Genomic DNA, 24443 nt, shown 5'->3' with positions numbered 1-24443 from the left:
TTAATTTGATTATTTAAAAACCTTAAAGTTTAAAAAATTGTAATCTATTGTATATAGTATATATAATCATCATGTACAATTATATATGAACATATATACTTGGATCTATTCATAAGTATGGACCACTTATGGATAGATCTAAGTATATATGTTCATATATGATTATATTTGATCATATAAATGCTTTTGCATGATCATATATGATAATATACAAAAACGTTAGACCATATATGGCTAAATAAGACTATATGCTTAAACAGGATTTACAAAAATGATTTAATCGCATATTCTCATATATGGCCGTATAAAATTGTTTATAATTGCACTTTTATTTCTTATATGACAATACATGAACATATATAAACATATATTTGTTAATATGAACAAATAAGAGGTATTTTTTCCCGGGTAATTATTTTTGAAACGTATAAATTTTAACATATTAACTTTTTTTTTAAATAAAAAATTTTATCTGGGCAAAAGAAAAAAATTATAAAATAAAAATATATTTCTGCTTAAAAATAATATTTTTTTCATGTAATTAATATTTTAACTTAATTTACAAATAAAATTAAATATATTTGATGTTCGATACTATAATTATGTTGATAATCTGACATAAATAAATTATATAGCTTTTTAATTTAATATAAATAAAACTTCTCAAAATTAACTTTTACTTTAACTTGAGTTAAATTAATCTTAACGTAACTTCAACTGAGTTAGTTTTCCATTTATGTAACTTTTAACTTAATTAAATTGATTTTATAATCCATTAATTTTTATTTAATTTAGTTAAAAAAATATATTTACTTATCCATCTCTGCGCTTTAAACTTAACCTAACTTATACAATAGTTATCTTGGGTGGTCCGCAAAGGCCGAGTTTTGTTTCCACTTCACTCCGCCCCCGCTACGCTCGCGCATAAGCACACACACACACACACACACACACACACACACACACACGTTTCCTTAACCGTTGGACTTCTGTTTCCTCTTACATATGTCAATCATTATGGCTCTAAGTTATTATTCTCATCCTCCTTCCATTTTTCTTTTCCCACATGTCAACCCCATTCTCTCTTTCTCTTTGCCTTTCATACATTCTGTTTTATCTATTCAACACAAATTCCTATTCGTTTCCCCCCCCCCTCCCCTTTATCTCATAACCACCAATCATCCCTCTCTTTTTCTCCTCTAATTCTCTCATCCATCTCTCCCCGTCTCCTTCTTCTCCCAACACCTATCCTATCGCCTCCTGTCAGCTTGAATCTCTTCTTGCCCTCATTTCTTACACGACTCTCACATATGCTCCCATGATTCGATCCTTCTTCATACCACATAATCTGCACACTTTCCTGTTTTGCTCCTCCCAATATCTACCTTCTCTTATCTCACATTCCAATCTAAATCTAGGGACTCTTCTCCACCTGCTATCTCCTCACCCTTTTTTTAGGTACTCCGGTTTATTTCCCCCCTTTCTTACTCTCTTGTACCATCTATTAAAGTTTGACTCCCTGATTCTTTCCCATATTTCCTTTCCCTGCCATTTCCTATCCTCGTTTATTAACCTACCAAAACCTTCTTCCTCCTCCCTCACCCTCCCCATATCCAATTTTCTGTCCCCAAAGAATTTTCTTTTTTTCTCTTCTTACTTTGATCAGCCCTCTCTTCCCTCTTTTTTCCTTATCTCTTCCCAACATTCTCTTGCCAATCCGCTCCCCTCCCCTTTCTTCAATCTTCTCTCAAAACCTTACGCCCAAACCGCTGATCTATTTCTTAGCTCCTCTCTTTGCAATTCCTCTCTTACCATATATCCCGGTGTCCTCCCATCTACCCGTAACATCCATTTCAGATACCTTTCTTCTAATCTCTCTAATCTCTCCCTTTCTTTTCACCCCCACTTACTTATAGCCCACGACTGTCCACACTAGCCTATCAAAGAGCCATAAAACCGGGTTTTAATGAGTCGTAAGTCGTTGATCGTAAGAAATCTAGCCAATCATAGTTGATCTTAAAGAAAAAAAACGAACATGATTGGTTAAATTTTTTACAACCAACGACTAACAACTCATTGTAAACCCGGTCTAACCGCCTTCCCCAGTTCCTTCCAAATCTCGTTTTCCCTATCTCTCATATTTGCCCCATCACCGCTGCCACTATCCTTATTCTATTTTTTATCTGAGCATTCTGCCTATTCCTCTGCAACACATAGCCTACGTATTTGTACTTCTTCACCTTTTCTATCATCTTCTATTTCCCTTTCACTTCCACTCTGCTCTGCTCATTCTACCTCTCCCTTTCTTAAACCTTAAGGGGATGCTGGAGTCGTCTGTTTTACCGATTGAACGTTATTATTTTTAATTAGGCCTATTTTTTTACTGATTTCATAGAATTAAAAATCCTTCTCCAGAATTAAAGTATAGACAATAACAAATAGTGCCTACCTATAATATTATGTAAAAAACATAAAACGTTAGAAAATTATATTTTTGTGCAGTCGCCTCGTATCTTTCATCTGTAACACATAAGTTTTAAAGACTCTGTACGTACAAATAACTAGTACGCACTAATCTTATTACATGAAAGAATAATAAAATGCTTGCAGAAATGAGCTAGAAGCTTTGGTGTAAGAAAAAAACCTCAGAGAAAATTTCGTATATATATATATGTGAGTGAGGAATCGGTCCGAGGCGGTCCGAGGATAGAAACAGAGCACTAGTTTAATTCACATATTAATATTAATATATGTATTTTAATTCTAAAAAAGAATTTCTAAATCTATAAAAGAAATATATACGAAATCTCATTAATGATGTACACGAATGACTCTACATTATCGACCTCGATCAAGTTTGAGAGGCAGTCCAGCATCCCCTTGACACCTTCGTTTTTTCAACATTTAACTCAAAACCTTTCTTATCCAAATACTCTTCCAACCTCTCCAACATACTCCTCATCTCGCCCTCAATACCATCAATACCCATGTAGTGCAGAAAACGCGTGGGCGGGATACAAGGGGAGAGCTTCCCCCTGCATCTTCGCATTAATTTTTATAAAGCACGCATTTTTGCGTGCTTTAAAATAAAAAAATCTATTAATTTATTATTATCTTAATCTAAATCTTATAAAGAAATATGGATAAATCTTAACAAAACAAGTCCAGCTCCAATAAATAATAAATTTATTATTAAAATAAAGCATGATTTACGCGTACTTTAAAATAAAAGTCTATTAATTTATTATTATCCTAATCTTTTATGCAAACTCGCGACCCATGTGATCCAGAGAACGCGTAGGCGGGGTACAAGGGCAGATTTTCGCCCTCTTCCTACATCCCCGCATTAATTTTTATAAAGCACGCATAAATTAATAGATTTTCTTATTTTCACCCCGCCCACGTGTTCTCTGCACCACATGGGTTTGTGACTTTAAGTAAAGCAGAGATATCATTTATCGTATTTATAAAACTTTTTTTGTTAATATTTTTTTAACAAATTACGAGCGCCGGCTAAAATCTCTTGAACAATATTCAGGAGGGTGACCTTGATAACATAAGTCAAAGTCAAAGTTATTTATGAAACTTTTTTTGTTAATAACTTTAATAACGTTAATAACTCCGGAGGACATATGTTAACATATGTCAAGGTTAAGTTACTGGAGCTGAGTCCCCTTTTGTTAAGATTTACCCATATTTTTTTTACTTGCACATGATATCAGAAAATTACAGCAAATTATAAAACTTTTTTTGTTTATAATATTTTTAACGAATGACAAGCGCAGACTAAAATCTCTCGAACATTACTCAGGAGAGTGACCTGGACAACATAAGTCAAGGTCAAAGTTATTGGAGATGGGTCCCCTTTTATTAAGGTTTACCATATCTTTTGTTATCTGTGCGTCGAACTGTGGTCTTCTAGTGTGAATTGATAGGTGACAAAAGAACCACTTTCACAGATAAAAAAAAATTTTATTTATTACCAAACAAATTAAAATAACGCTATCTATTTATCGTTAATATGAAAATTAGGATTTTATGGAAATAATCTGTAAGAAAAGTAGATATTATGTATTGTATTTTATTGTTAGCATAACATATTGATTTTTAATGTTAATTACAAACGTAATATAGAGCTGTACCAAAACCGAAATATTTTATATTTAAAATTATCATAAAACAGTGATCAAGTAATTGCACCGATTTTAACACCACTTTTGACAAATCTTTCTTTATGTGCTTTTTTCTATGTTAGCTCAGGAATAAGGTTTGGAAGACCACTTTTTATCGCACATTCTAATTTAGCTCGGCTTTTCTCGCTGTCGGATCCTGAACCTTGATTTGCTATAATTAAAGCAAAACAAAGAATTATTTTACATTTTGATTCAAAAATTCATACAATTTTAATATCTGTATATTTTATTGCAAATCAATATGTATTTTAAAAATATACATCGATTACCTTTTTCTATGCATTTAGAAGCTTCTGTGTTGCAATAAGCCACCTGATTAGGATCAGAGACTAGAACGTCACAAAGTGCAATAGCTTTATCATGCATCATTACACCCTTTTTATCAATCTACAAATAATCATATAATGTTATTCTGCTATTAAACAATTAGATCTTAAAATTAAAAATTTAAATCATTATTTAACTTTGTTTGTACATTACAGAATTTATATGATTATTTATTCAAATTTATATATTTTTTAATTTTTTCTTTAATTTAAATACACATAAATTTATTATTTTATCTCCCTTTTTCCTATTTAATTTTAAAATTACGTTGTTTAATTTAATTTTAAATTAAATTTTGTTGTTACGTTAATTATAAAATAAAAGTATATAAAATTATGCGTATATAAATTATTGTAATAATAATGTAAAATGTTATCAATAAAAAAATTTAATAGTTCTATTTGTATGTATTTGTGTATTCCTATTTTTATAAAATTTTTATTTTTATATAAATACTTACTATTCCATATTGTGTTAATACACAGTACCACACATCAGGTCTTATAAAGACATCCTCTGTAATGTAAGACAATTCTTATTATAGACATAATTTCAAATGCGTATGACTTTTTACAATTAAATTCATAAATGACGCGCATTTAAATTCCAATATAACTTGCTCATTAAGGATCAATTATTCAATTTTTTAAAGTTGATGACTTAAAGACTTTTTTTATCATCTTATATTTTATTATCTTTAGTATTTATATTTTTAGAAAGGTGCAGTTATTTTAACAACACATTGACTAAAGTATCATTCGAAATTATAATTCAAAATCTCTTTTAATTTACTAATGTTACTTTTCTTTATAAATTTCTTTTATAACCTTTTCTAATAGATCTCTTAACAAAAGTTAAAAGAATGTTGGAGGTCTATTTTACCGATTAAACGTAATAATTAATTAAAAAAATTTGTCTATCGACATATAAAGTAGGCCGCTGATGGCAATGAGAAGGCTAGCCGAGCACATGGAGTAAGTGCCGCTTAGACAGATAACATTATTAACGTTCCGTCTCTTTCCAAGCAAGAACAAGATACACCATAATAGAGCTCATAATAATAAATGGTTTTTCAAACATTTATTTTTTTAACAATTATTATAAAATATTATCGCTATCTTTTACATAATAAATAGGTAATAATATAAAATAAGGAGCATGTAGAAATGACGAGTTTAATCTTGAAAATCTGTTTTTATATTACATCATAAAGATTTACAGTTACATATCACTTCTTTTGTAAACAACATTATAAATATTATTGTATGCAATATATTTGTATGTGAAAACTATATAGATACATCGGCTGTTTTGCTGTACATTTTGTACAAGATACAGTAATTAATCATCTTTTTATCGTGTTCAAGGCACGTTTGGGCACGTTTTGCCATAGCACTGCTGATTTGTGACATCTATTACACGAACCAATCTAATTTTAGCAGAAGGAGATGGAACGTGATATTAACTTATCTTACTCTATGCGCTCGGTTCCCCTTCCATTGTTATCAGCGGTTTATTCTACATATCGATAAATTCGTCTTATTGCTTTTTTGGATTTGGAAAAACTTCTCCAGAATAAAAATATGTGTATTACTATCAGTTCAGAATGTATAATTTATGCTAAAAATGTAAAAAAAAATTATAATTTACAATACTTTTATTATTTCTTACTCAAATATAACATGTGAAACTGTTACGTCGCAACATTTGCTTGATAAAAGATCGGCTCATGAAATTGACATCCTAGACACTTAGATAATGTAGATAAATAATGTCAAATTTTTAAAGGTACGCCTAATTAAGACAAAATTGTTTTACGAAAATTTAAGGATATATACGCGTGATTAGTTGATAAGTAGAACAATGTAAAAAAACTTTTATGTTCTTAACTTTTTTGTTCTTAAAACCTAATTCACAAATTAATGTTGATATGTATACTTTAATCCCAGAAAAGGATTTTTAAATCTATAAAAGAAATTTTGTTAATAATGTACTAGTAATTCGATCTACATTACGTACACTAATAATTCTACATTATTAAACAAGTTTTATCACCCTTAAAAGGAAATGCTAAAGGTTTCTGTTTCACTGACAAAAAGACAATTTTTATAACAACTTTTTACGCATATGTAACTGAATTTTCGTAGAGCGATTTTGTCTCAATTAGACATTAAAGTCTAACTTTAAGAACTTTTCATTGTTTATTATTAGTCTAGAAATTAGAATTTTGTGAGTATAAAGTGCAAATCTTTATATCAAGCAAATATTGTTACAACGGGACAATTCCAGACATCTCACTCGATTAAAAATACCGCAAATTAACCTTTTTTTTTTTCGTTTTTTGTATAAACGTCATAATCTAGACTGTTAACATATATATAATTTAATTCTAGAAAACAAATTTTTGAATCTATAGAAAAAATAAAGATTTTGCGTTACAAAAATTATTGTCTTTTTGTCGGTAAAACAGACGTTTTTTTTAAGACTCAAAATTAGACTAGTAATGTTAGTAAAAAAATAATAATTAGAATAAATAGAACTAGAGCACAAAAAAAACTTAACATCAAAAACACATAACAAAAATTAATTTTGCAGTTAATTGTTATAAATATATTGTTATAAACAAATTATTAAAAATTGTGAAGAAAAATTAATTGCATCAATCAACTTTATGAGGAAAACAAATATTTTGTAGGATTTTTGGGGCGTTAAGAGGGATAACAGCTTGCTATCATTATTATTGCATTGATTATCAATTTAATATCATGATATTGCCAGTTTTGTTCAACTATGTTTCAAGACTAAAAATTTATTCTGTCTGCAATTTGATAAATATAAAAAGTTATATAAAACTGTGATAAATAATATTTTTTAAATTATTATCGTAAATAAATTTTTAATGCAACATAAACATAAAATATTAAATAAATGTTAAATAAGTGCTTTTTCAAACTTTAAATGGTTTAGTTCAATAAGTAATATTTTAATGTTTTAATATTTTTTTATAAATAAATTTTACAATATATGTATAATTAAAATAAATATTGATAGAAAATAAATATTAAAAAAATTTTCAGAGAATTATTGAATTGTTGTCCGCAGATTGACTATTTTATCTTTTTTTGAACACTAGTAAAAAATAAATTTATTTTAATTTGATTTAACATGTCGTATGTTAAAAAGAGAGTTGTGGTTTTATATTATAATACATACAGTAGTTTTAGTATTAAATTTGTAAAATTAAATAAAAATGATTTAATTTTTTTAATTAAAAAATGTTAAAAACAAAGATACAGTTATTATATCTAATAACAAATTTAATTAATAAAACTTGATTTAGAAAAATATAACTTGTTAATATTCTTTTTTAATTCTATTGGTCAAATAAAACCGATTTTTTGTAATTTAATATTTAATGATTTATCTTAATTTTTGATACTCACTCGGTTCATTTCCACACTTTGGTAATGTTTCTGCACATTTTTCTAAGTCAGGACCAATTTGTCGAACTTTTTCAAAATCAACTGCGAAAACGACCGTCTGAAAAAACAATTAAAGAAACTAATTATTTTTATATAAAAAATATAAATCTTAGTTTTAATAATTATTAAGTGCGCATAATATTTTGTTTAGCAATGATAAATAATATAATATTTATATATTGTTATATGAAGAATATAGTAAATATATAAAATGCATTACGTATTACATACACATTTAAATTTATTAATATATATATGCATATTACATATGTATATATATGTGTATATATACACATATTTTATATACATATATGTATATACATATATTATCTGTAATACGTATATTTAGACAATTTTAATTTACAATATTAGCAAATTAATTTTTTCAACCGGTATGTGCTTAAACATGTTAGTAAAGTAAATTGCCTGTATGGTCTGCATCGGATTTTGGCGATGAATATCATCTTTCTATTAATTTAATATTCTCAACTCATATAAACTAATATTGTTATCTACATCGGATGAAAGAACGTTCTTTAAAGGGGTACTGATTATTGCGAAGAATAATACTATATACCTCAGTGGTCGAATTGGCTAGGACACCCTCGCGGAATGATAGGAGATCCGGGTTTAAACTCTGACTGAGGTATTATTTTTGGCAATAAATTTATTTACAGTTTTTCGAGGAAGGGAGGAGGGACTTTAAAATAATCTCGAGTATCAAAATCCAGTTTAGTAAAACTGTGACTGCGTTTACACGTCACCCTTAATGAGATTTATATAATAACTACTGTAGTTCTTAAGCTGGCCAATTGCAGCCGTTCTTTAAAAAAATAGAACGATTACGATTGGTCTGCTCACAAACTATGATAGATATTAAACTCAATTAAGGGTGACGTGTGAACGTAGTCTGTTCCAAGTCTGAGAGAGAGAGAGAGAGAGAGAGACAAATTCGGTTGGCGCGCAGTTTATATAAGCTGAAAAAATTAAATTAATAGAGAAATTATATTTATCGCCAAAATTCGATACAGACCATATAGGCGAATTTTAATTTAATATATTTGTAATCAATGTACTTAAAAGGTTATATTTGTAATCAATGTACTTAAGGATTTTTAGCTTTGTACTTACCATTATTAGACATGTAACAAGCACGAAAGTCTTCATTTTGTTCTTCTTTATTCGAATTGTAAAAATATAAGAAGTTATGCGAGACTTTTTATAAAGTGTATCAAGAATACCTTGACAATAAATTTATTCTGGAAAGAGAATAAAGATGTTTAATGACGTTTACTCTTCAATTTTTGTTTTATTGCTACTGGTGGCATGTATCTATTGTAAAAGAAAATATACAATGTATATTATTCTTCTTTTAATTGTTAGACAATAGTTAAACATAAATATAAATATATATATATATGTATAAACAAACGTATTAGTATATCGTTTTACAACATTTAATGACATTTTGTGTTAACATATATTTTTTTATTTTAAAAAGATGTCGTATACAGTAAATGTTTTAATATGCAGAATATCTCATTTTAACACGTTTACTGCCTATGAAAAAAATTTATTTTTTAAATAAAAAAAAATTTTCGAATTGTTTTTTAGCTCTTATACAATTATTAATTATTTTAGTTAAGTGTTTATTAAAAACGAAGAACGTATTTACATATTAGCAAGAGGCCAACACAAAACACAGTTGCTCCTACAAAAGCTGAAGCAACACTGATTATAATACAGTAAAGCACTGTATATATACCCGATTTAACAGTTAAGTTATTGGTTTATAGCAGAAATCCTCATGACTCAACAATTATCTATAGTCAATCTAACTTAGACGTCGAAATATCTCGAAAACAAAGCATTTTCAAAAACAATATTTTAAATTAAAGTTGAAGGATTTGAAAGGGGAAGCTACTTCGGCTGTTCCCACTATTAATCTAACTTCATCTTTTTCGATGAAATGTCTATCTTTTATTACAAATTCGTACTATTAAAAAGCTAAGTTTGTTTTTGATAATTAAAATACATGAATTAAAAAATTTTTAGATAGTGTTCTAAAACGGTTTAAAGAGATAAAATCACCCTTCAAAGGTACTGACATTCTTCGATATATATCGTAAATTAAACGAAATATCAAAAAAGTTTTACACTATAAATATATTTAACTATTTATTTTTTAAATACAAAATTTTTTATTAAAAATTTATGTTGATTATTTTATGTTGATTATTTATTGCATTAAAATTTATTGCATTAAATTTATTACATTAAATTTATTGCATCTAATTTTAATGAAACCTGTCAAATATAGAGTAAATACATGAATTTAGAAATTTTTAGTTAGTGCTCAAAAACGGTTTGAAGGTGTAAATCCATTCTTTAAAGATAATGACATTTTTGTCTTTTGTTATATCCCGTAAACTAAACAATATATCAAAAAATATTTCAAACAAAATTCTTACAATATAAATATCTTTCTTTAACTACGTTGTTTCTTTAAAAAAAAATATTTTTTAAACATATCAATGGATTGTAAACCGCATAACGGTCTGCATCGGATCTTCGTGATGAGTATAATTTTTTTCTCTATTAAATTAAATTAAATTTTTTAACTTTATTTAAACTGCACGCCGACAGGTTTCGTCAGACTTGCAACACAGTTACTAAGCTAAATTTCGATCCTCAAGAGCATGCAAGAGCATCTTAAAATCCCCCCTTTCCCGAAAAGCTATCAATTAATTTATTGCGAAAAATAATACCTCAGTTGGGGTTTTCTCGTCGAAGCCGGATCTCTCGTCATTCCGTGCGAGCGTACGTGCAATAAATTAATTTACAGTTTTTCAGGGAAAAGAGGATTTTAAAATGCTTTTGAGCATCAAAATTTAGCTTAGTAACTGTGCTGCAAGTCTGACAATACCTGTCGGCACACAGTCTTAATAAAACTAAAAAATTTAATTAAATTTAATAGGGAAAAAAATTATATTTATCACAAAAATCCGATGTAGACCGCTAGGCAATCTCAAATTGATATATTTAAACATGTAACGGTCGAAAGAATTAATGTACTAATATTGTTATATGTAATATTTTTTTAATTAAACTTTTTAGATACGTATGGTTTTTATATATCTAGGGTTACTCTATAAGATATAACGTATTTTTATTCTGAATGTACTGATAAACTTTTGCATAAGGCTGTAAAATAAATGATATAGATAAATTAATTAGTAATTAGAATGTATGTCATCTTTTATTTTATGATTTTTATTGTCATCCTGTTTTCACGCATAGATCCTGAATTTATTTATAATGCTCACACGTATGCTAATTCTGATCCTGTTTACGTCTAGAAGGAAACTTCTATAATTAGACGTAGACATTTTCCAAACATGTTTGTCATTATCACAGAAAAACACGAAAAATGTATCGCGTAAAAAATCAAGAATAACTAATACAATTTTATTTATTTTTCTTGATTTACATTTTTCCCTTTTTTCCGTAATAGCTGACAATAACAAACACTTAATTAGTATTACAAATACAGTAATTAGTAATTAGAAAGAATATATGTATCATCATTTATTATTCATTTTATTACTATTCTTTCTTTTACGCATAAATCTTGAATTTATTTATGATGCGTGTATGATAATACTTTTCTTGTTTATGTCTAGGAGACTTCTATAATTAGACGTAGACGTCTTCCAAATGTTTTATTGTCAGCTATTACGGAAAAACGCGAAAAATGTATTGCGTGAAAAATCATAAATAAATTCAAGATCCATACGTGAAAGAAAAGATAATAATAAAGCTAAAGTAAAAGATGACATATACATTCTAATTATTAAATAATTTATATATAACAATTATTTTACAGTTTTATGTAAAAGTTTATTAGTACATTTATTAGTACATTAGAATAAAAATCGGTTATACCTTATAAAGTTGTATCTAGATGTATAAAACCATATCGTATGTAAAAAGTTTAATTAGAAAAAATATTTTTTCGAGAAATAAACAACGTAGTTAAAAGGAAATATTTATACTGAAAAATTTTGTTAAAACATTTTTTGATATATCGTTTAGTTTACGAGATATATTGAGTAAAAACAAAAATGTTTTTACTTTTAGAGGGCGGTTTCACTTTTACATCGTTTTTGAGCACCAACAAAAAATTTTTAAGTTTATGTATTTATCCTTTCTAAACTTATACCAAGTTTTATTAACCCTAATACTACACACAAATAATTCGGTATTCTACACAATTAGAATTTTCGACCACACAAGGTTCTTTTGTCAGTTATGTTTAATATTGTATTGTATCAATTATGTTTAATACTTGTCAGTTATTAGTACATGATCATTTTTGTTTAATTCTTGCACAAGATTGACGTAGTAAGGAATATTGAATAGATTATAACATTCGAATCGTAGATCGAAGAATTCCTAATTATCGTTTTATTTGACAAGTATTGACACGTGGATTTAAAAAAACTATATTCAATACTTTGAGAAGTCTAAGGTCTAGAGCTTATTTTTTTTTATTTTGGCAATGTAGTTGATTTCTACGAATCTTCTATAGATTATATTTATTATATCATTTCCTAAATATATTCTCGGTCAATGATTCAGATATCGCTTAGCATAAAAATATAAAGCACGTCTGTAATTCCGTTGACATTTACCAAGAGTGATCAGTAGAGATGAGATATTTTTGTTTTAATAAATTTGTTTTGTGTTGTCTCGGAAGCTGATGTAGCGTTTATTTACCGTCCCAGAGATTCTGGGTCAGAATTTTGTACACAACTATTGATAGTTATCAGCAAAGTTAGGTAGTAACTAGTTAAAACTAAGTTGAACGTTAATAATAAAGTTAAAAAATTAATAACTTTTAATTTAATTTAGTAAATTTTAAATGATTTAATTTTTGACCTAAACTAGTTATTTTTTTTGCAACGTATAAACTTTAACTTATTAATTTTATTCGTAAATTAAAAATTTTATCCGTGTAAAAGAAAAACGTTATAAAATAAAAATACATTTCTGCACAAAAACAATATTTTTTACTATTTTATAATGTACTTAATATTATGTACTTAATAATAACTTAATTTACAAATAAAATATTAAATATATTTAATAATTGATACCGTAATTATGTTGACAATCGGATTTAAATAAATTATATGGCTTTTTAATTTAATATAAATAAAACTTTTTAAAATTAACTTTTCCTATAACTTGTATTTAATTAATCTAAACATATCTTTAACTGAGTTTTTTTTTTTAAACTTTTTAAAACATTGTTAACATGTTGCAACAATATTGTTAAGTAATGTTGCAAAAAATTTTTGTCTGCAACATTTTACTGCAATAAGAAATGTCGCAACGTAGTAATATTTTTTTAAACTTCTATGCTATTATGAAAAAAGAAAAGTATCAAATTCAATTTCAAATAGTTCATGGTTTTTATTCCTTTTTTTTTTTATAAAAGAATGTATTGATTATGAAAGAGAATAAATGATATTTATTAGCTTTCTCAGCTATTATGTGTTATATAAATTTACATACATAAAATATGCTTTTTTAACATTCGCTTAAACATATCAATTCATAAGGCGCGTTATATAATTTTACATTCTCATATCACATGTTTTTTTGTGCACTCCTAGTTCTACAGATTTTTATTGCAATAGTTCCATCTTGCCTAGTTTTCCTCCCATATTCTTCTAATTACTTCTAGTCTTTTAAGTGATTTGGCGCCAAGTTATGTAGAATATAAATATACATATATTATGGTGTAGTTTCTTAAATATAAATATACATATATTATAGTGTAGTCTCTGTTTTATAGACATAAATTGCAACACTTGTAACATATGTTTTATTTTAATATACCTACCATATTACATTGCAGTACTCGCCCGATTTTGTTCTAATTGTAATTTATTTAATTGTGTTTTTTCTATACCTACTAGTAATATTGCACAATACTCAAAGTGGGGTGTCGACTTATATATAATGCATTTCGTGTATGCCAATATGTAATTTCCTATCCTATTTAAAGAACCCGTTTTTCCCAATTTTCTTTAACATATAGTCACAGTGGTCTTAAATCTAACAATAAGCTTATCATTAATAATTATACCTAAGTACTTTATTACCCCTATATTTCCGTTCGGTCTAGGCATTTGAATACAATATTTCTCTTTAATTCCTTTCTTATACTTCTTAAAACTACAAATTTTGTTTTACTCGAATTCATTTTCAATATATTCAACCTTATCCACACTTTTACTATATTAAATATCAAAGTCATTTTTCCTTCTATCTACTTTGAGAGAGAGATAAAAACTGAACTATTTTGAGAGAGAGAGAGAGAGAGAGAGAGAGAGAGAGAGAGAGAGAGAGAGAGAGAGAGAGAGAGAGAAAGACTCTCAAAATAATCGTAATTTTTCTAGATGCAAAAGACAAATTTTACTTAATATCTTAATCGAATTTAAGATAATTGAGAAATGAATTCTCAGATATTTTTGGTAACTTATACCATAAAATTGCAACAAGATAATCGTTCGAAGCAAGTTACAGCTTATCTTTACTAATTTTTGAAAGTTTCTCTTTGGGAGTACACATAGTGTCATGAGTCCAATTTAATGTTAATTATCGCAACAATTGTGGTAAAAAATGAAGGTAATTAAGTGAAGCAGATAATTTCTCGAGAAAATTATTTTTCTACGTTTCATGAAATTGATAATATTTAAAGCTACAATATTTAATTACATTGTAAATTAATTATTATACATTAAAAATTGTTTTATACAATTAAGAGTATTTAAAGCTACAATATTAATTTATTACATTATGTTATTAATTAATTACATTACATAAAAATTTAATCAACTTTGATCGAATGTGACACCTAAAGGTTTCATAAGTCTTTATCATTTTATATTTTACGCACGCAAGTCATTAAGATTAAATTAATCAAAATTTTGTATAATTTCTTTTGGTTATAAAATTATACATATTTTAATATTAAATAAAAGTTTACAAATGATTTTATATCGTGAGAAAGTAACCTGAACAAAATATAAAGGTTTTACTCCGACAAGCAACGTCATAATTATTTGAAATAACAAAAATTTTTTAATAAAATAATATTTATTATTAATTAATTAATTAATTAATTAATTTTTTATAACATGTAAAACAAATTTTTATATCTTATTAATTTTTAATCTTTTTGTAATATTAATGATTTTAAAAAAGTTTAAAAAAACTTAAATATTTAATAATTTTAATATTTAAATGTTAAAAACGTATAAATGTAATAAAAAAAATAAATATACAAATGTCAAAGAAAATAATTTAAAGAAACTTGAGATTTTAACAAGTAGATATATATCTATTTCAAACTATTTGAGGTGACAATATAAGATAGAACAACACGAGCAATTAGTTTCTAAACAAGTTTTATTGTGCCAGATCACATTATAAAAAAACACGTTAATATACAAAATTTTCTATGAAGGAACATTGATTTTTATCCTTAAAATGTAATATGAAATTTTGCTCTAAAAGGAGAGATTAAGCCGTTATTATTTGTAACGAGATACGTTCCGTCGATAATGAGCAACGAGTTGTATTCGAATTCTTCAGATTCTCAGAGGTTTCCGTCGAAAACGAATATTTATGTTTCATATTTTGGTCGTAATATGTTTAATATGCCACCAAACATTTTTCGCCCTTTCTTTTCAATTCCATAGCTTTCTGCACTTTCTCTCAATCGAAAACATTTCAGTATATACGTTCAGTACATATTTCATGTTAAATATTACATGAATATCGTCACATTATATTACTTTTTAATTATATCATAATTTTATTGTGCAATGTATGAACATATTGATATATAAATATTAATTATTTTTATTAATATCACAAATTAAATAATTATATTAAGTTATATCATATCTCTGATATTTTTTCTTGCACCACATTTAAAACAATATCTTTAAATCGATATAATTTAAGATGGACAATTTTTTTTCTAATTTGGAATCTATGTGAGTCTTCTAGATAGTTTATGAGCGAGTCACATACAAAAGATATTAACAATAAGAAGTTGCAATAGAGCTCTACAAAAGGACGGATTTGCAACTCTTCATCCGTATCATCATTGTTCATCCAATCTGGCAAGCAGTTATATTGATAATTCTAATCCCGTAAATGATCTGATTGAATCATTTCCTTGTCTACTGCAAATTAATATAACACTTATCCGTTACTATGTTACTGTAATAATTGCGTCTACTTAAACAATACTCTACGTCGTAAAGACTATCACAGATACGTTCTAAAAGCCTACGATTTTTATTTGCGCGACAAGTCGATTAACATTCATAAAGAAATTCTATTAAAGTTTGTTAGTGTGTACAATTCGACTAATTAACTTTAGTATTGGTATAATTTTTCATTGATCTTTGATGAAAAAATCATATTGTCTAATTTTTCAGTACAAATGTCGAAGAAATCTTTTTCTTCAATTTTTTACTTCTTTTCACACACAACCTTCAATATTTATAATTATTTTCATTCACGGAAAGAACAGTTTGTTTTTGTTAAAAATTTAGCTAAGATACTTGATCTAAATAAGATCTATTTAATTTATTTTAATTAAAAAAAAATATTATTAATAAGGTTTAATTGAGATAAAGTTTTGTAAACTTTATATATATATATATACATACATACATATATATATATATATATATATATATATATATATATAAGATATAAAAACTAAAAAAATTAAAATAAATTTTAATTTTAATTCTAATAAATAATTTTTTTGTAATATATAGCATAATACGTTGTTATTACATTGGCTAATATTGGCTAAACATTGATTATATTGGGAGTGCATGGGCCAATTCTCCTAATGTTAATATTAGTTATAAAATATTTCCGGAGAAAAAATTTGATATAAAAACATGTATATCAAATATGTCCATATATATTTATACTAGTTTCTTTTTTTGTATTTCTGTTTGATATAAAACAAATTATAATTATATTTAAAAAATAGAAAATAATTAAAAAAGTAATTTTTACACTGCTTCTTTTACAAAAAGTTAAGTTTGAAGAACTAAAAAATAATTGCGCATATATATAATCATGTATAATATGGATATTCTTTTAAATATTTTATATCTTTGTAAAAGAACCAATGCAAATATGATCTTTTTAAATAGTTTTTGTCTTTCAGTACCTATAACAATTATTTTTTATCCCAAACAACAATTTTACAAAAGAAGAGAAAGTAGTATAAATATATGACATATTATATATATATTTATATGTATATGTTTTCACATAAAAGTTTTTTCCCCGAGTTGTTTTTAAATTAGAAATTACAATTAACCTCCAATACAGAAAACTAAATGATTTAACATTGGCCCAATATTAAACCAGTATTGAACCAATATTATTGGTTAAACAAATTGGTTAAATAAGGTGAAGCGTCTATTTCATAATATTGGACTAATATTGCATTTACTCAATCTTGCACTAATGTTTTGTGCTACTAGGCATATACATATATATATATATATATATATATAAATTTAAAAATAATTTTATTGGATTATTATAAATAATTAAATTGGATGTTACAAACTGGAATGTCAAAACGTTTTAAAATATTGTTTTTATCCAGTTGCTTGAGCATCTTATAAATTTTAATAGTCCAAAATTATTTCAGATTTATATCTATAGTCTATTTTTTATACATTTTTATAGAACCATTCTTTCCGTGTTCACATGCGGAAATTATCGAAACTCGTCGTGGAAGCTCTTCTCAGTATCCACCATCTTACTGTAGAGAAATAGGTCCATCTTGCTAAGAATTTCCGAAAGATCTACTTTTCCATCCAAATTTGTGTCCGATAGAGTAATTAAGTGTTGGGCTTCTTGTATAGCATGTCTGGGGTTTCGTGGATCGATGTACATCTATAAAAAAATTTCTTATTATACAAAGTTGAAAAAAAAATGTTTTATTACGTTGATTCAGACATTTGTAGCAATTCGTAAAAGTGTACGAAATATTCCACAATATAAATTCTTTAACAATTAATTTTAATATTATTATTGTTGTTACAAAGAAAAGTCACCAATACTTGGGTATTATTTTGTCTTTGGACAAGATTTCTTAAACAAAACAAGAAATAAAATTTTGGAAGATATCGGTAAAGAAAGTGTCTTCTATCAGATGGTAAGTAATATTATAACATTTGTTTTACATTTTATAACTAATATAACAATATATGTATGTATAGTGGAGAAGTTAATCAGCAAATAAATTGATAAACTAAGCAATAAAATATATTTCTATGTATTAAATAACAAAGTTTAAAAAATAAAAAGACTAGAATTAAATATTTTGAAAATAAAAGCAATTTATGAACAAAAATAAGCAATTTATTTGAAATAAAATTATATTACAAAAAGAATTACATTTATGTCTGCTTTTAATCACAAAAAATGTATCGTTCTACATTCCCACATCGACTTATTTCATATTGTAACTTCATACTGTATTAGGAGAAAAACACGAAAAAAAAAAATATAATATAAATAAAACAGTTTAAGAAAATGATCTAACATTTATCAGTAATGCGCTCGCTATTAAATTATGCAACTTGCAAAAAAATATTATGCAATTTTTATTCTTGCTTTTAAAGAATTTGTTTTTAGCAGATTTTATATTAAAAAAAACATCACAAATGTAAAAATTATAATATATAAATTATAATCATGTATGTATACGGGTTTTTATTTCTTTAATTATGTAAGCAGATCGTGTTTTCATCAATATTAATACAGTGCAAAGTTTCTGAAAAATAATGGAGTTTTGAAGACCTTTATTTATGTGTTAGCGATCTTTCCTGTACAAAGTATAATATATTCAAAAGTAGAATTTTGCAATTTATTAAATATTTTACTCTGTTTATATGAGCATATACTTTTTATGTATGTTTAGAAGAAAAAAAAACAGTACACAAAATATTACACGTCCACCGACATAAACTGCGAAATCAATGTTCCTTATTAATTTATTTACGCTCTATTACTCACCAGTAATTCAGTTCGATCTGCTTTCCCGTTTTTGTTCTTGTCAATCAGATGTCGGAACTCCTTACGTCTCTCTTCACTGCCTCCTATCGACTGTCGATCTTCGCGTAAATCCAGACCTACCCCTTCCGACGGCAAATCCGAGAATTCGTCTTCCGTTAGCTGCTCGTCGTTGTCCTGATCTAAAGATTAAACAGATGGGCTGCGGTTATCGAGAATTTGTTGGCCAAAAGTAAGGTAAAAGATTACAGGAGACATTTGCCGACCGAATTTTTCAAAGAGATCCTCCACCATTTGTAGGAGGGCCCTATGACTGCTTTCGGGATGCGTGAAGGCTAGAAATTCGTCCAGGGTCAACTTTTCCGGATCGTTCCTAGCCGCCTCGGCCCATCGTGCTCGATCCCTCATTATGATCTCCTTCAACGCCCTCGGTAGCTCTCTGTGCTTCTTGTTATGGGAGTTTATGTAGGTCTCGGAGAAACCGTGGGTTCTCAGAAAATAGGCGTGATATTCCTCCAACGACACTTCACCTGAGACAAATATTAAAAAATCGATAAGACCGGTACACAATTTTCCTTTAAAGTAATTTGAGATTATTATAATGATTTTTTTCACAAAGTTAGAATAGTTTAAAGATTGAGAATTCTTGACTTATGAGTAACTTTTTTTGTCAAAGGGTATACATAAAAGTTAAGTCAAATTTGAAAAATTTTTTATGTTGATCCCTAAATCAAAATAATTACAAATAATGGTCAAGCTAAATGTCTAGAACGTCAAATTTCTTGCAGCATCATTAATAATATTTTAATATTCCTGTATAATTATTATGATGATTGATTTGTGATCTATAAATAAATCAATTAATAAAATCAAGAAGATCAATTAAAATAGCGTGTTTCACAGCCATACCCTCCAATTTCACACTGTACATAATAAATGGATGTGTATACTGCAGCGAAAATGTGGTTTTCTTTGATATTACCCATATTAATATTTAACTTGACAAAAATCGAAACCGGAACTATAGAAACCGTTCATCAATTATTATTCTCACGTAATCTCCACGTGTCTCGTTGACTGAAAATTACTCAGCTTGAAAGTGGTGTCATCATAAAATAAAGCTGTTTTCGCGTAAATAACGTTAATTAATGTCAGTTAGTTAAGCTTGGATTGACTTCAATTAACGCCCATGCAAATCGCGCTTGCAATCATCGATGAGATATGCATTACCGTTTCTCGGATTGTTGTCGATTGCGGTGAACAGGCCGACATTCTCCCGCATGGCGCGCAAGATGTGCTCGGTGATTTTCGCGTGGATCCACTTCGCCAATTCATGGATGTCCAGCAACTGATCCTTATCGGTGTCGGCCCGCCGGAAAATGTCCTCGAGAAGGCTCCTCGGATCCTGAATCCGATTTTCCGTTCCTACGACCCCCTGCGCGCCGTCGTTGTCCACGCGCGGACGATCGATTTCCGCGTCCTTGTAAACCGCCGAGTTTTTTCTACCGGCCGTCACGGCCTCCAATTCGATGAATAAGCTGTCCATCGCGGCACCCTCTTTGTCCCCGTCGCTCGGGGTCGATAGACTTTTCAGAGGTACGCTTTTATTGTACTTGATAAATAGGAGCGATATATAGATCACGAGCGGTACCAGGATGGTCCAGCGCAGGAAACGCAGGCAGGACAGTTCCTGCTTGCAGATCGCCTTTCGCACCTTACGGGGAAATTTAAATTTCATGAATTTTCTGGCAAGTTGTTTTGTATTATTAAGAAAAAATACAAGTAGGTAAGACACCTGGTAAAAATTTCTTTTACAATTTTTTTAGAATATGTATTTTCTGTAATTTTCTGTAATTCTTATGTGATTTTATAACTTTTAAAAAATTCCTCTAATTTTTTACAATTCTGCAGAAATATTGAAAAAAAAGTTCTTTTACATTTTTTTCTAGAATTCTTAATACATCTGGAATATTTTAAGATTTAAAATATTTGTAACATTCATTGTTCTATAATTTTTTTTAATTATAAATTCTTCAGAAATTTAAGATATTTTTGTCAAAAATTTTTCTAAATTTAGAATATAAAATATAATTTAAAAAATATGGATATGTGAGAACTTTTTACCATGGATAATCATTAAAAGTACAAATATGAATAATTTAAATGAAAAAGAATAGAACAGGAAAGAATATTTGAAAACAAAAAATTAAAATATTGAGATGGAAAATACGTATTGATATAGACTCTAGATATATGTAAAATATAGATCCATCAATTACATTAATAAACATGTAAATGAAAACGCAACATTATTTAATCAAAGATATATTATAAATGGGTACCAATCTTGAATTATATATCAGATATCAATCAAAAGCTTAAATAAAAATTAAAAAGCGGTATATAATATTTGCAAATTATTTTGTTTTGTGGTAATTTACAAGTATCTTAATTATCATAAAATACGAAATTATTATTCTTTCATATTTAAATAATAAAGAAAAATAGAGAAAAGTATTTTTAAAAATACGTTAGTGATTATTAAGATAAAAATTCAGATCGATATAAAATCTAAATACAAAGTATGGATCGATATACGGAAGAGTACAATGAGACATTGCCCTTAGCTCTCTAAGGGAAAGTTAGAAACATATGATAAAGTGCCATTTTACTCAAGTATTTTACGAGTAGACAGTTGTTCTGACTTTATAAAGAAAATAGTTCTATGTAAGTGTATTGAAACTGCGGCCATTTATATGTTCTTCAGTACATAAGTAATTTTATTAGAGTTTATAAAAGCTTATAAGAATACATAAAATAAAGTTTATAAAAGTTTATTAGAATTAATTTAATTATCTCACATTAAATTTATTTACTCTGTATTTGAACGATGTCTTTTTGACATTATTTTGTAACTTTCTGATATTATAATTAACGAAATAAAAAAGAAATTGATTCTATTACATATTACCTGAATTTAGTTGCATAAAATTATATTTTCCTTCAATATTTTGTTGTGTTCCAGAACGTGTCTTAGTGTACTATAAAATTTGGCATGTAAAGTTAGTACTTCTGATTGGTGACAGACTAGAAAGGTTCTTAAGTTTCTAGAAATGCTCTATCTTATCGCCAATCACAACGTCTAATTAGCTTGTCGTACGACACATAAAGTATTAGCCTAATGGTTAATAAATTAGAAATAATAATATTTTACTTCAATTTTGAATAATTTTTAAACAAGTGGATCAAAATAAACTTGTAAACAATATTTATTAAAGTTTTATTAGTAAATGTAAAAACTTGATTCGATACTTCCGCGTCAAATTTGCAAAATATTACAAAATACAATTCTACGTAAGAATGAAAAGCAAACAGAAAATTAAATAATTTTTAAACACCGACAAGAGAATTGCTCAAATTTCATGGAGATATCTAAACGTAATAATACGTAATGAAACGTAGAAATAGTTTGTGCAATTTTTGAAGTGACGTGATTTTATGTAACCTTCCGGCAAAACGCCGGTGTCTTCGTTCTTACTCACAAGATGTGACAGGTGCATCTCGGCCACGTAACATAGACACGGTTTACCCGAGCCGCTTTCTAATTCTCTCTCCGTTCTTCCCCGTCAGTCGCGAATCGGCGAAGTTTCCAATCTTCCCGACTTCATGCAGCGAAGAGAGATCAATCTGTCACTTATTCGTCACTACCGCGTCTGCATAATCGAACCCGCTCGATCGAGGCACCCTTCGATCGGTCGGCGATAAACGAGTAAAGAGGATTAATCGTGAAGATGAGAGAGTAGCGGTCTCCCTACGAGAGCTGTCAATCCTCTTAATCGTCCTGGAAAACCGAATCCCGAACCGCTAAGACGGAACGCCTGGTCGCGCGCCGAATCGGACACCCTCGATGGAACAGCGCCGATTCGATCGCGGGCTCGCGCATCCCTGCCAAAATTCCGAGTGGAATTTGGAGGTGAGGTCGACGATTGTACGACTGTTAAAGGGTAGGAACAGACAGTTCCGACCCGTCAGCGGTGCCGCCGCGGAGTGTCTCGCGAGCGCGGACAGGCGGTCTCGAGACAGGAGAAACAGCCGCACGCTACCAGACAGGCCGCACGCTCACCGCGTATTGATCCACTTTCACTGTCTCGTTCTCCTTCTCTCCACACTTCAATAATAACACAAACGGTGTTAACGTACGCCCGCCGGGTACTCAGATATTTAACAGAATGCCACTTGTACTCAGTCGGTATTGGATGCTCGGTACCATTTGCTACCGACTTTTAAAGTTTTTTAAAGGAAACATTTTATATTGTTACTGCAATTGCACCAAGAGGATTTAATTCATTGGATTATAGCGATGAAGAATTTTAAGGGACCATAATTGTTTTTATTTTTAAATTAGTTCAGATCAGTTTTAATGTTATTAAATAATTTGTTATTACTTTTTAAATAATATATTTTAAAATTACATATTAAGGCGTCAGGTCGGTATAATCGATCAAAAAAATAGATAATTTTTATAGGTGGATTGCTGAAGAAATAGAAAAGTTGTAGTAGACTTTGTGGTTTAGTCTTTATTTAATTATTTGAAGGTAAAACCTGCAAAATAAAAATAATATTTTTTACTTTATTTAAATGCAATAAAGGTATAAAATATACAAAATAAAAAAAAAAGTAATATTTTTAGTGTCATTCATTAAAATTATAAAAAGTCTATTTTTTTCACACCGGTCACTTATCGACGATTCCGCCATATTAGATCTTTAAAAAAAAAAACATTACTAAAATGTTAGGTATTCTCGATAGGCATTAACTGAGTTTTTCACACTTTGTTGAAATTTGACTGAAAAAACGAAACTTTTGATTTTTATCACAAAAATTGTCAGTTTGTTAAGCGGATGCTGAACCTGTTCTGTTTTACCGATTGTTTTGATTATTTCCAGTTCACTAATCTTTTAATTGTATTTACAGAATAAAAAATCCTTTTCCATAATTAAAGTACAGATAACATAAGGTGGACGTAAGAATTTTATACAAAAAATAATAACAAATTTTTTAAATTAAAATTTTTTTTATTTTTTATATAAAATTCTTACATGTATCTTATGTTACCGCCAATACTTTAATTGTGGAAAAGAATTTTTAATTCTGTAAATACAATTAAAAGATTAGTGAAATGGAAATAATTAAAATAATCGTTAAAACAGGACAGATTCAGCATCCCCTTAATATTTTGGAAACTAACAATATTATAAAAATCCTTGATCAATGTTTAAAGAATACAATACATTTTTAG

General features: G+C 27.8%; 2 protein-coding genes across 2 annotated transcripts; both read right to left on the bottom strand.

Annotated features, from left to right (window-relative positions):
* Window positions 1–4065: 4065 nt before the first annotated feature.
* LOC105831944 (venom allergen 2) lies at window positions 4066–9761 on the bottom strand. Its single transcript, XM_012672457.3, has 6 exons — window positions 9678–9761; window positions 9134–9261; window positions 7964–8060; window positions 4981–5036; window positions 4463–4580; window positions 4066–4344 (listed from the first exon to the last, which is right to left on the bottom strand). Exons 2-6 carry the CDS (start codon window positions 9167–9169, stop codon window positions 4247–4249), a joined length of 405 nt encoding a protein of 134 aa, XP_012527911.2. The 5' UTR covers window positions 9170–9261; window positions 9678–9761; the 3' UTR covers window positions 4066–4246.
* A 7446-nt stretch (window positions 9762–17207) lies between these two features.
* Window positions 17208–24115, bottom strand: LOC105831948 (45 kDa calcium-binding protein). Its single transcript, XM_012672466.3, has 5 exons — window positions 22687–24115; window positions 20375–20858; window positions 19411–19674; window positions 19148–19326; window positions 17208–18022 (listed from the first exon to the last, which is right to left on the bottom strand). Exons 1-5 carry the CDS (start codon window positions 22702–22704, stop codon window positions 17843–17845), a joined length of 1125 nt encoding a protein of 374 aa, XP_012527920.1. The 5' UTR covers window positions 22705–24115; the 3' UTR covers window positions 17208–17842.
* Between the last annotated feature and the right edge of the window lie 328 nt (window positions 24116–24443).

The sequence above is a fragment of the Monomorium pharaonis genome, chromosome 10 (genome assembly GCF_013373865.1).
Source record: "Monomorium pharaonis isolate MP-MQ-018 chromosome 10, ASM1337386v2, whole genome shotgun sequence".
Classification (NCBI taxonomy): Eukaryota; Metazoa; Arthropoda; class Insecta; order Hymenoptera; family Formicidae; genus Monomorium; species Monomorium pharaonis.
The sequence above is the reverse complement of the archived record's forward strand: the minus strand, read 5'-3'. Positions and strand labels throughout refer to the sequence as shown.

Bases quoted from the DNA above. Each gene is read 5' to 3' on its own strand.
- LOC105831944 (XM_012672457.3), bottom strand. From the start codon at position 9,169: ATGAAGACTTTCGTGCTTGTTACATGTCTAATAATG. The intron at 5,037-7,963 runs GTGAGTATCAAA...CTTACATTACAG, and splicing joins AAAGTGTGGAAATGAACCGA to AGGATGTCTTTATAAGACCT. The intron at 4,345-4,462 runs GTAATCGATGTA...CTTTAATTATAG, and splicing joins TTCTAAATGCATAGAAAAAG to CAAATCAAGGTTCAGGATCC.
- LOC105831948 (XM_012672466.3), bottom strand. The intron at 19,327-19,410 runs GTCGGCAAATGT...TTTAATCTTTAG, and splicing joins GGATCTCTTTGAAAAATTCG to ATCAGGACAACGACGAGCAG. The intron at 18,023-19,147 runs GTGAGTAATAGA...ATTTTTTTATAG, and splicing joins CAGATCGAACTGAATTACTG to ATGTACATCGATCCACGAAA.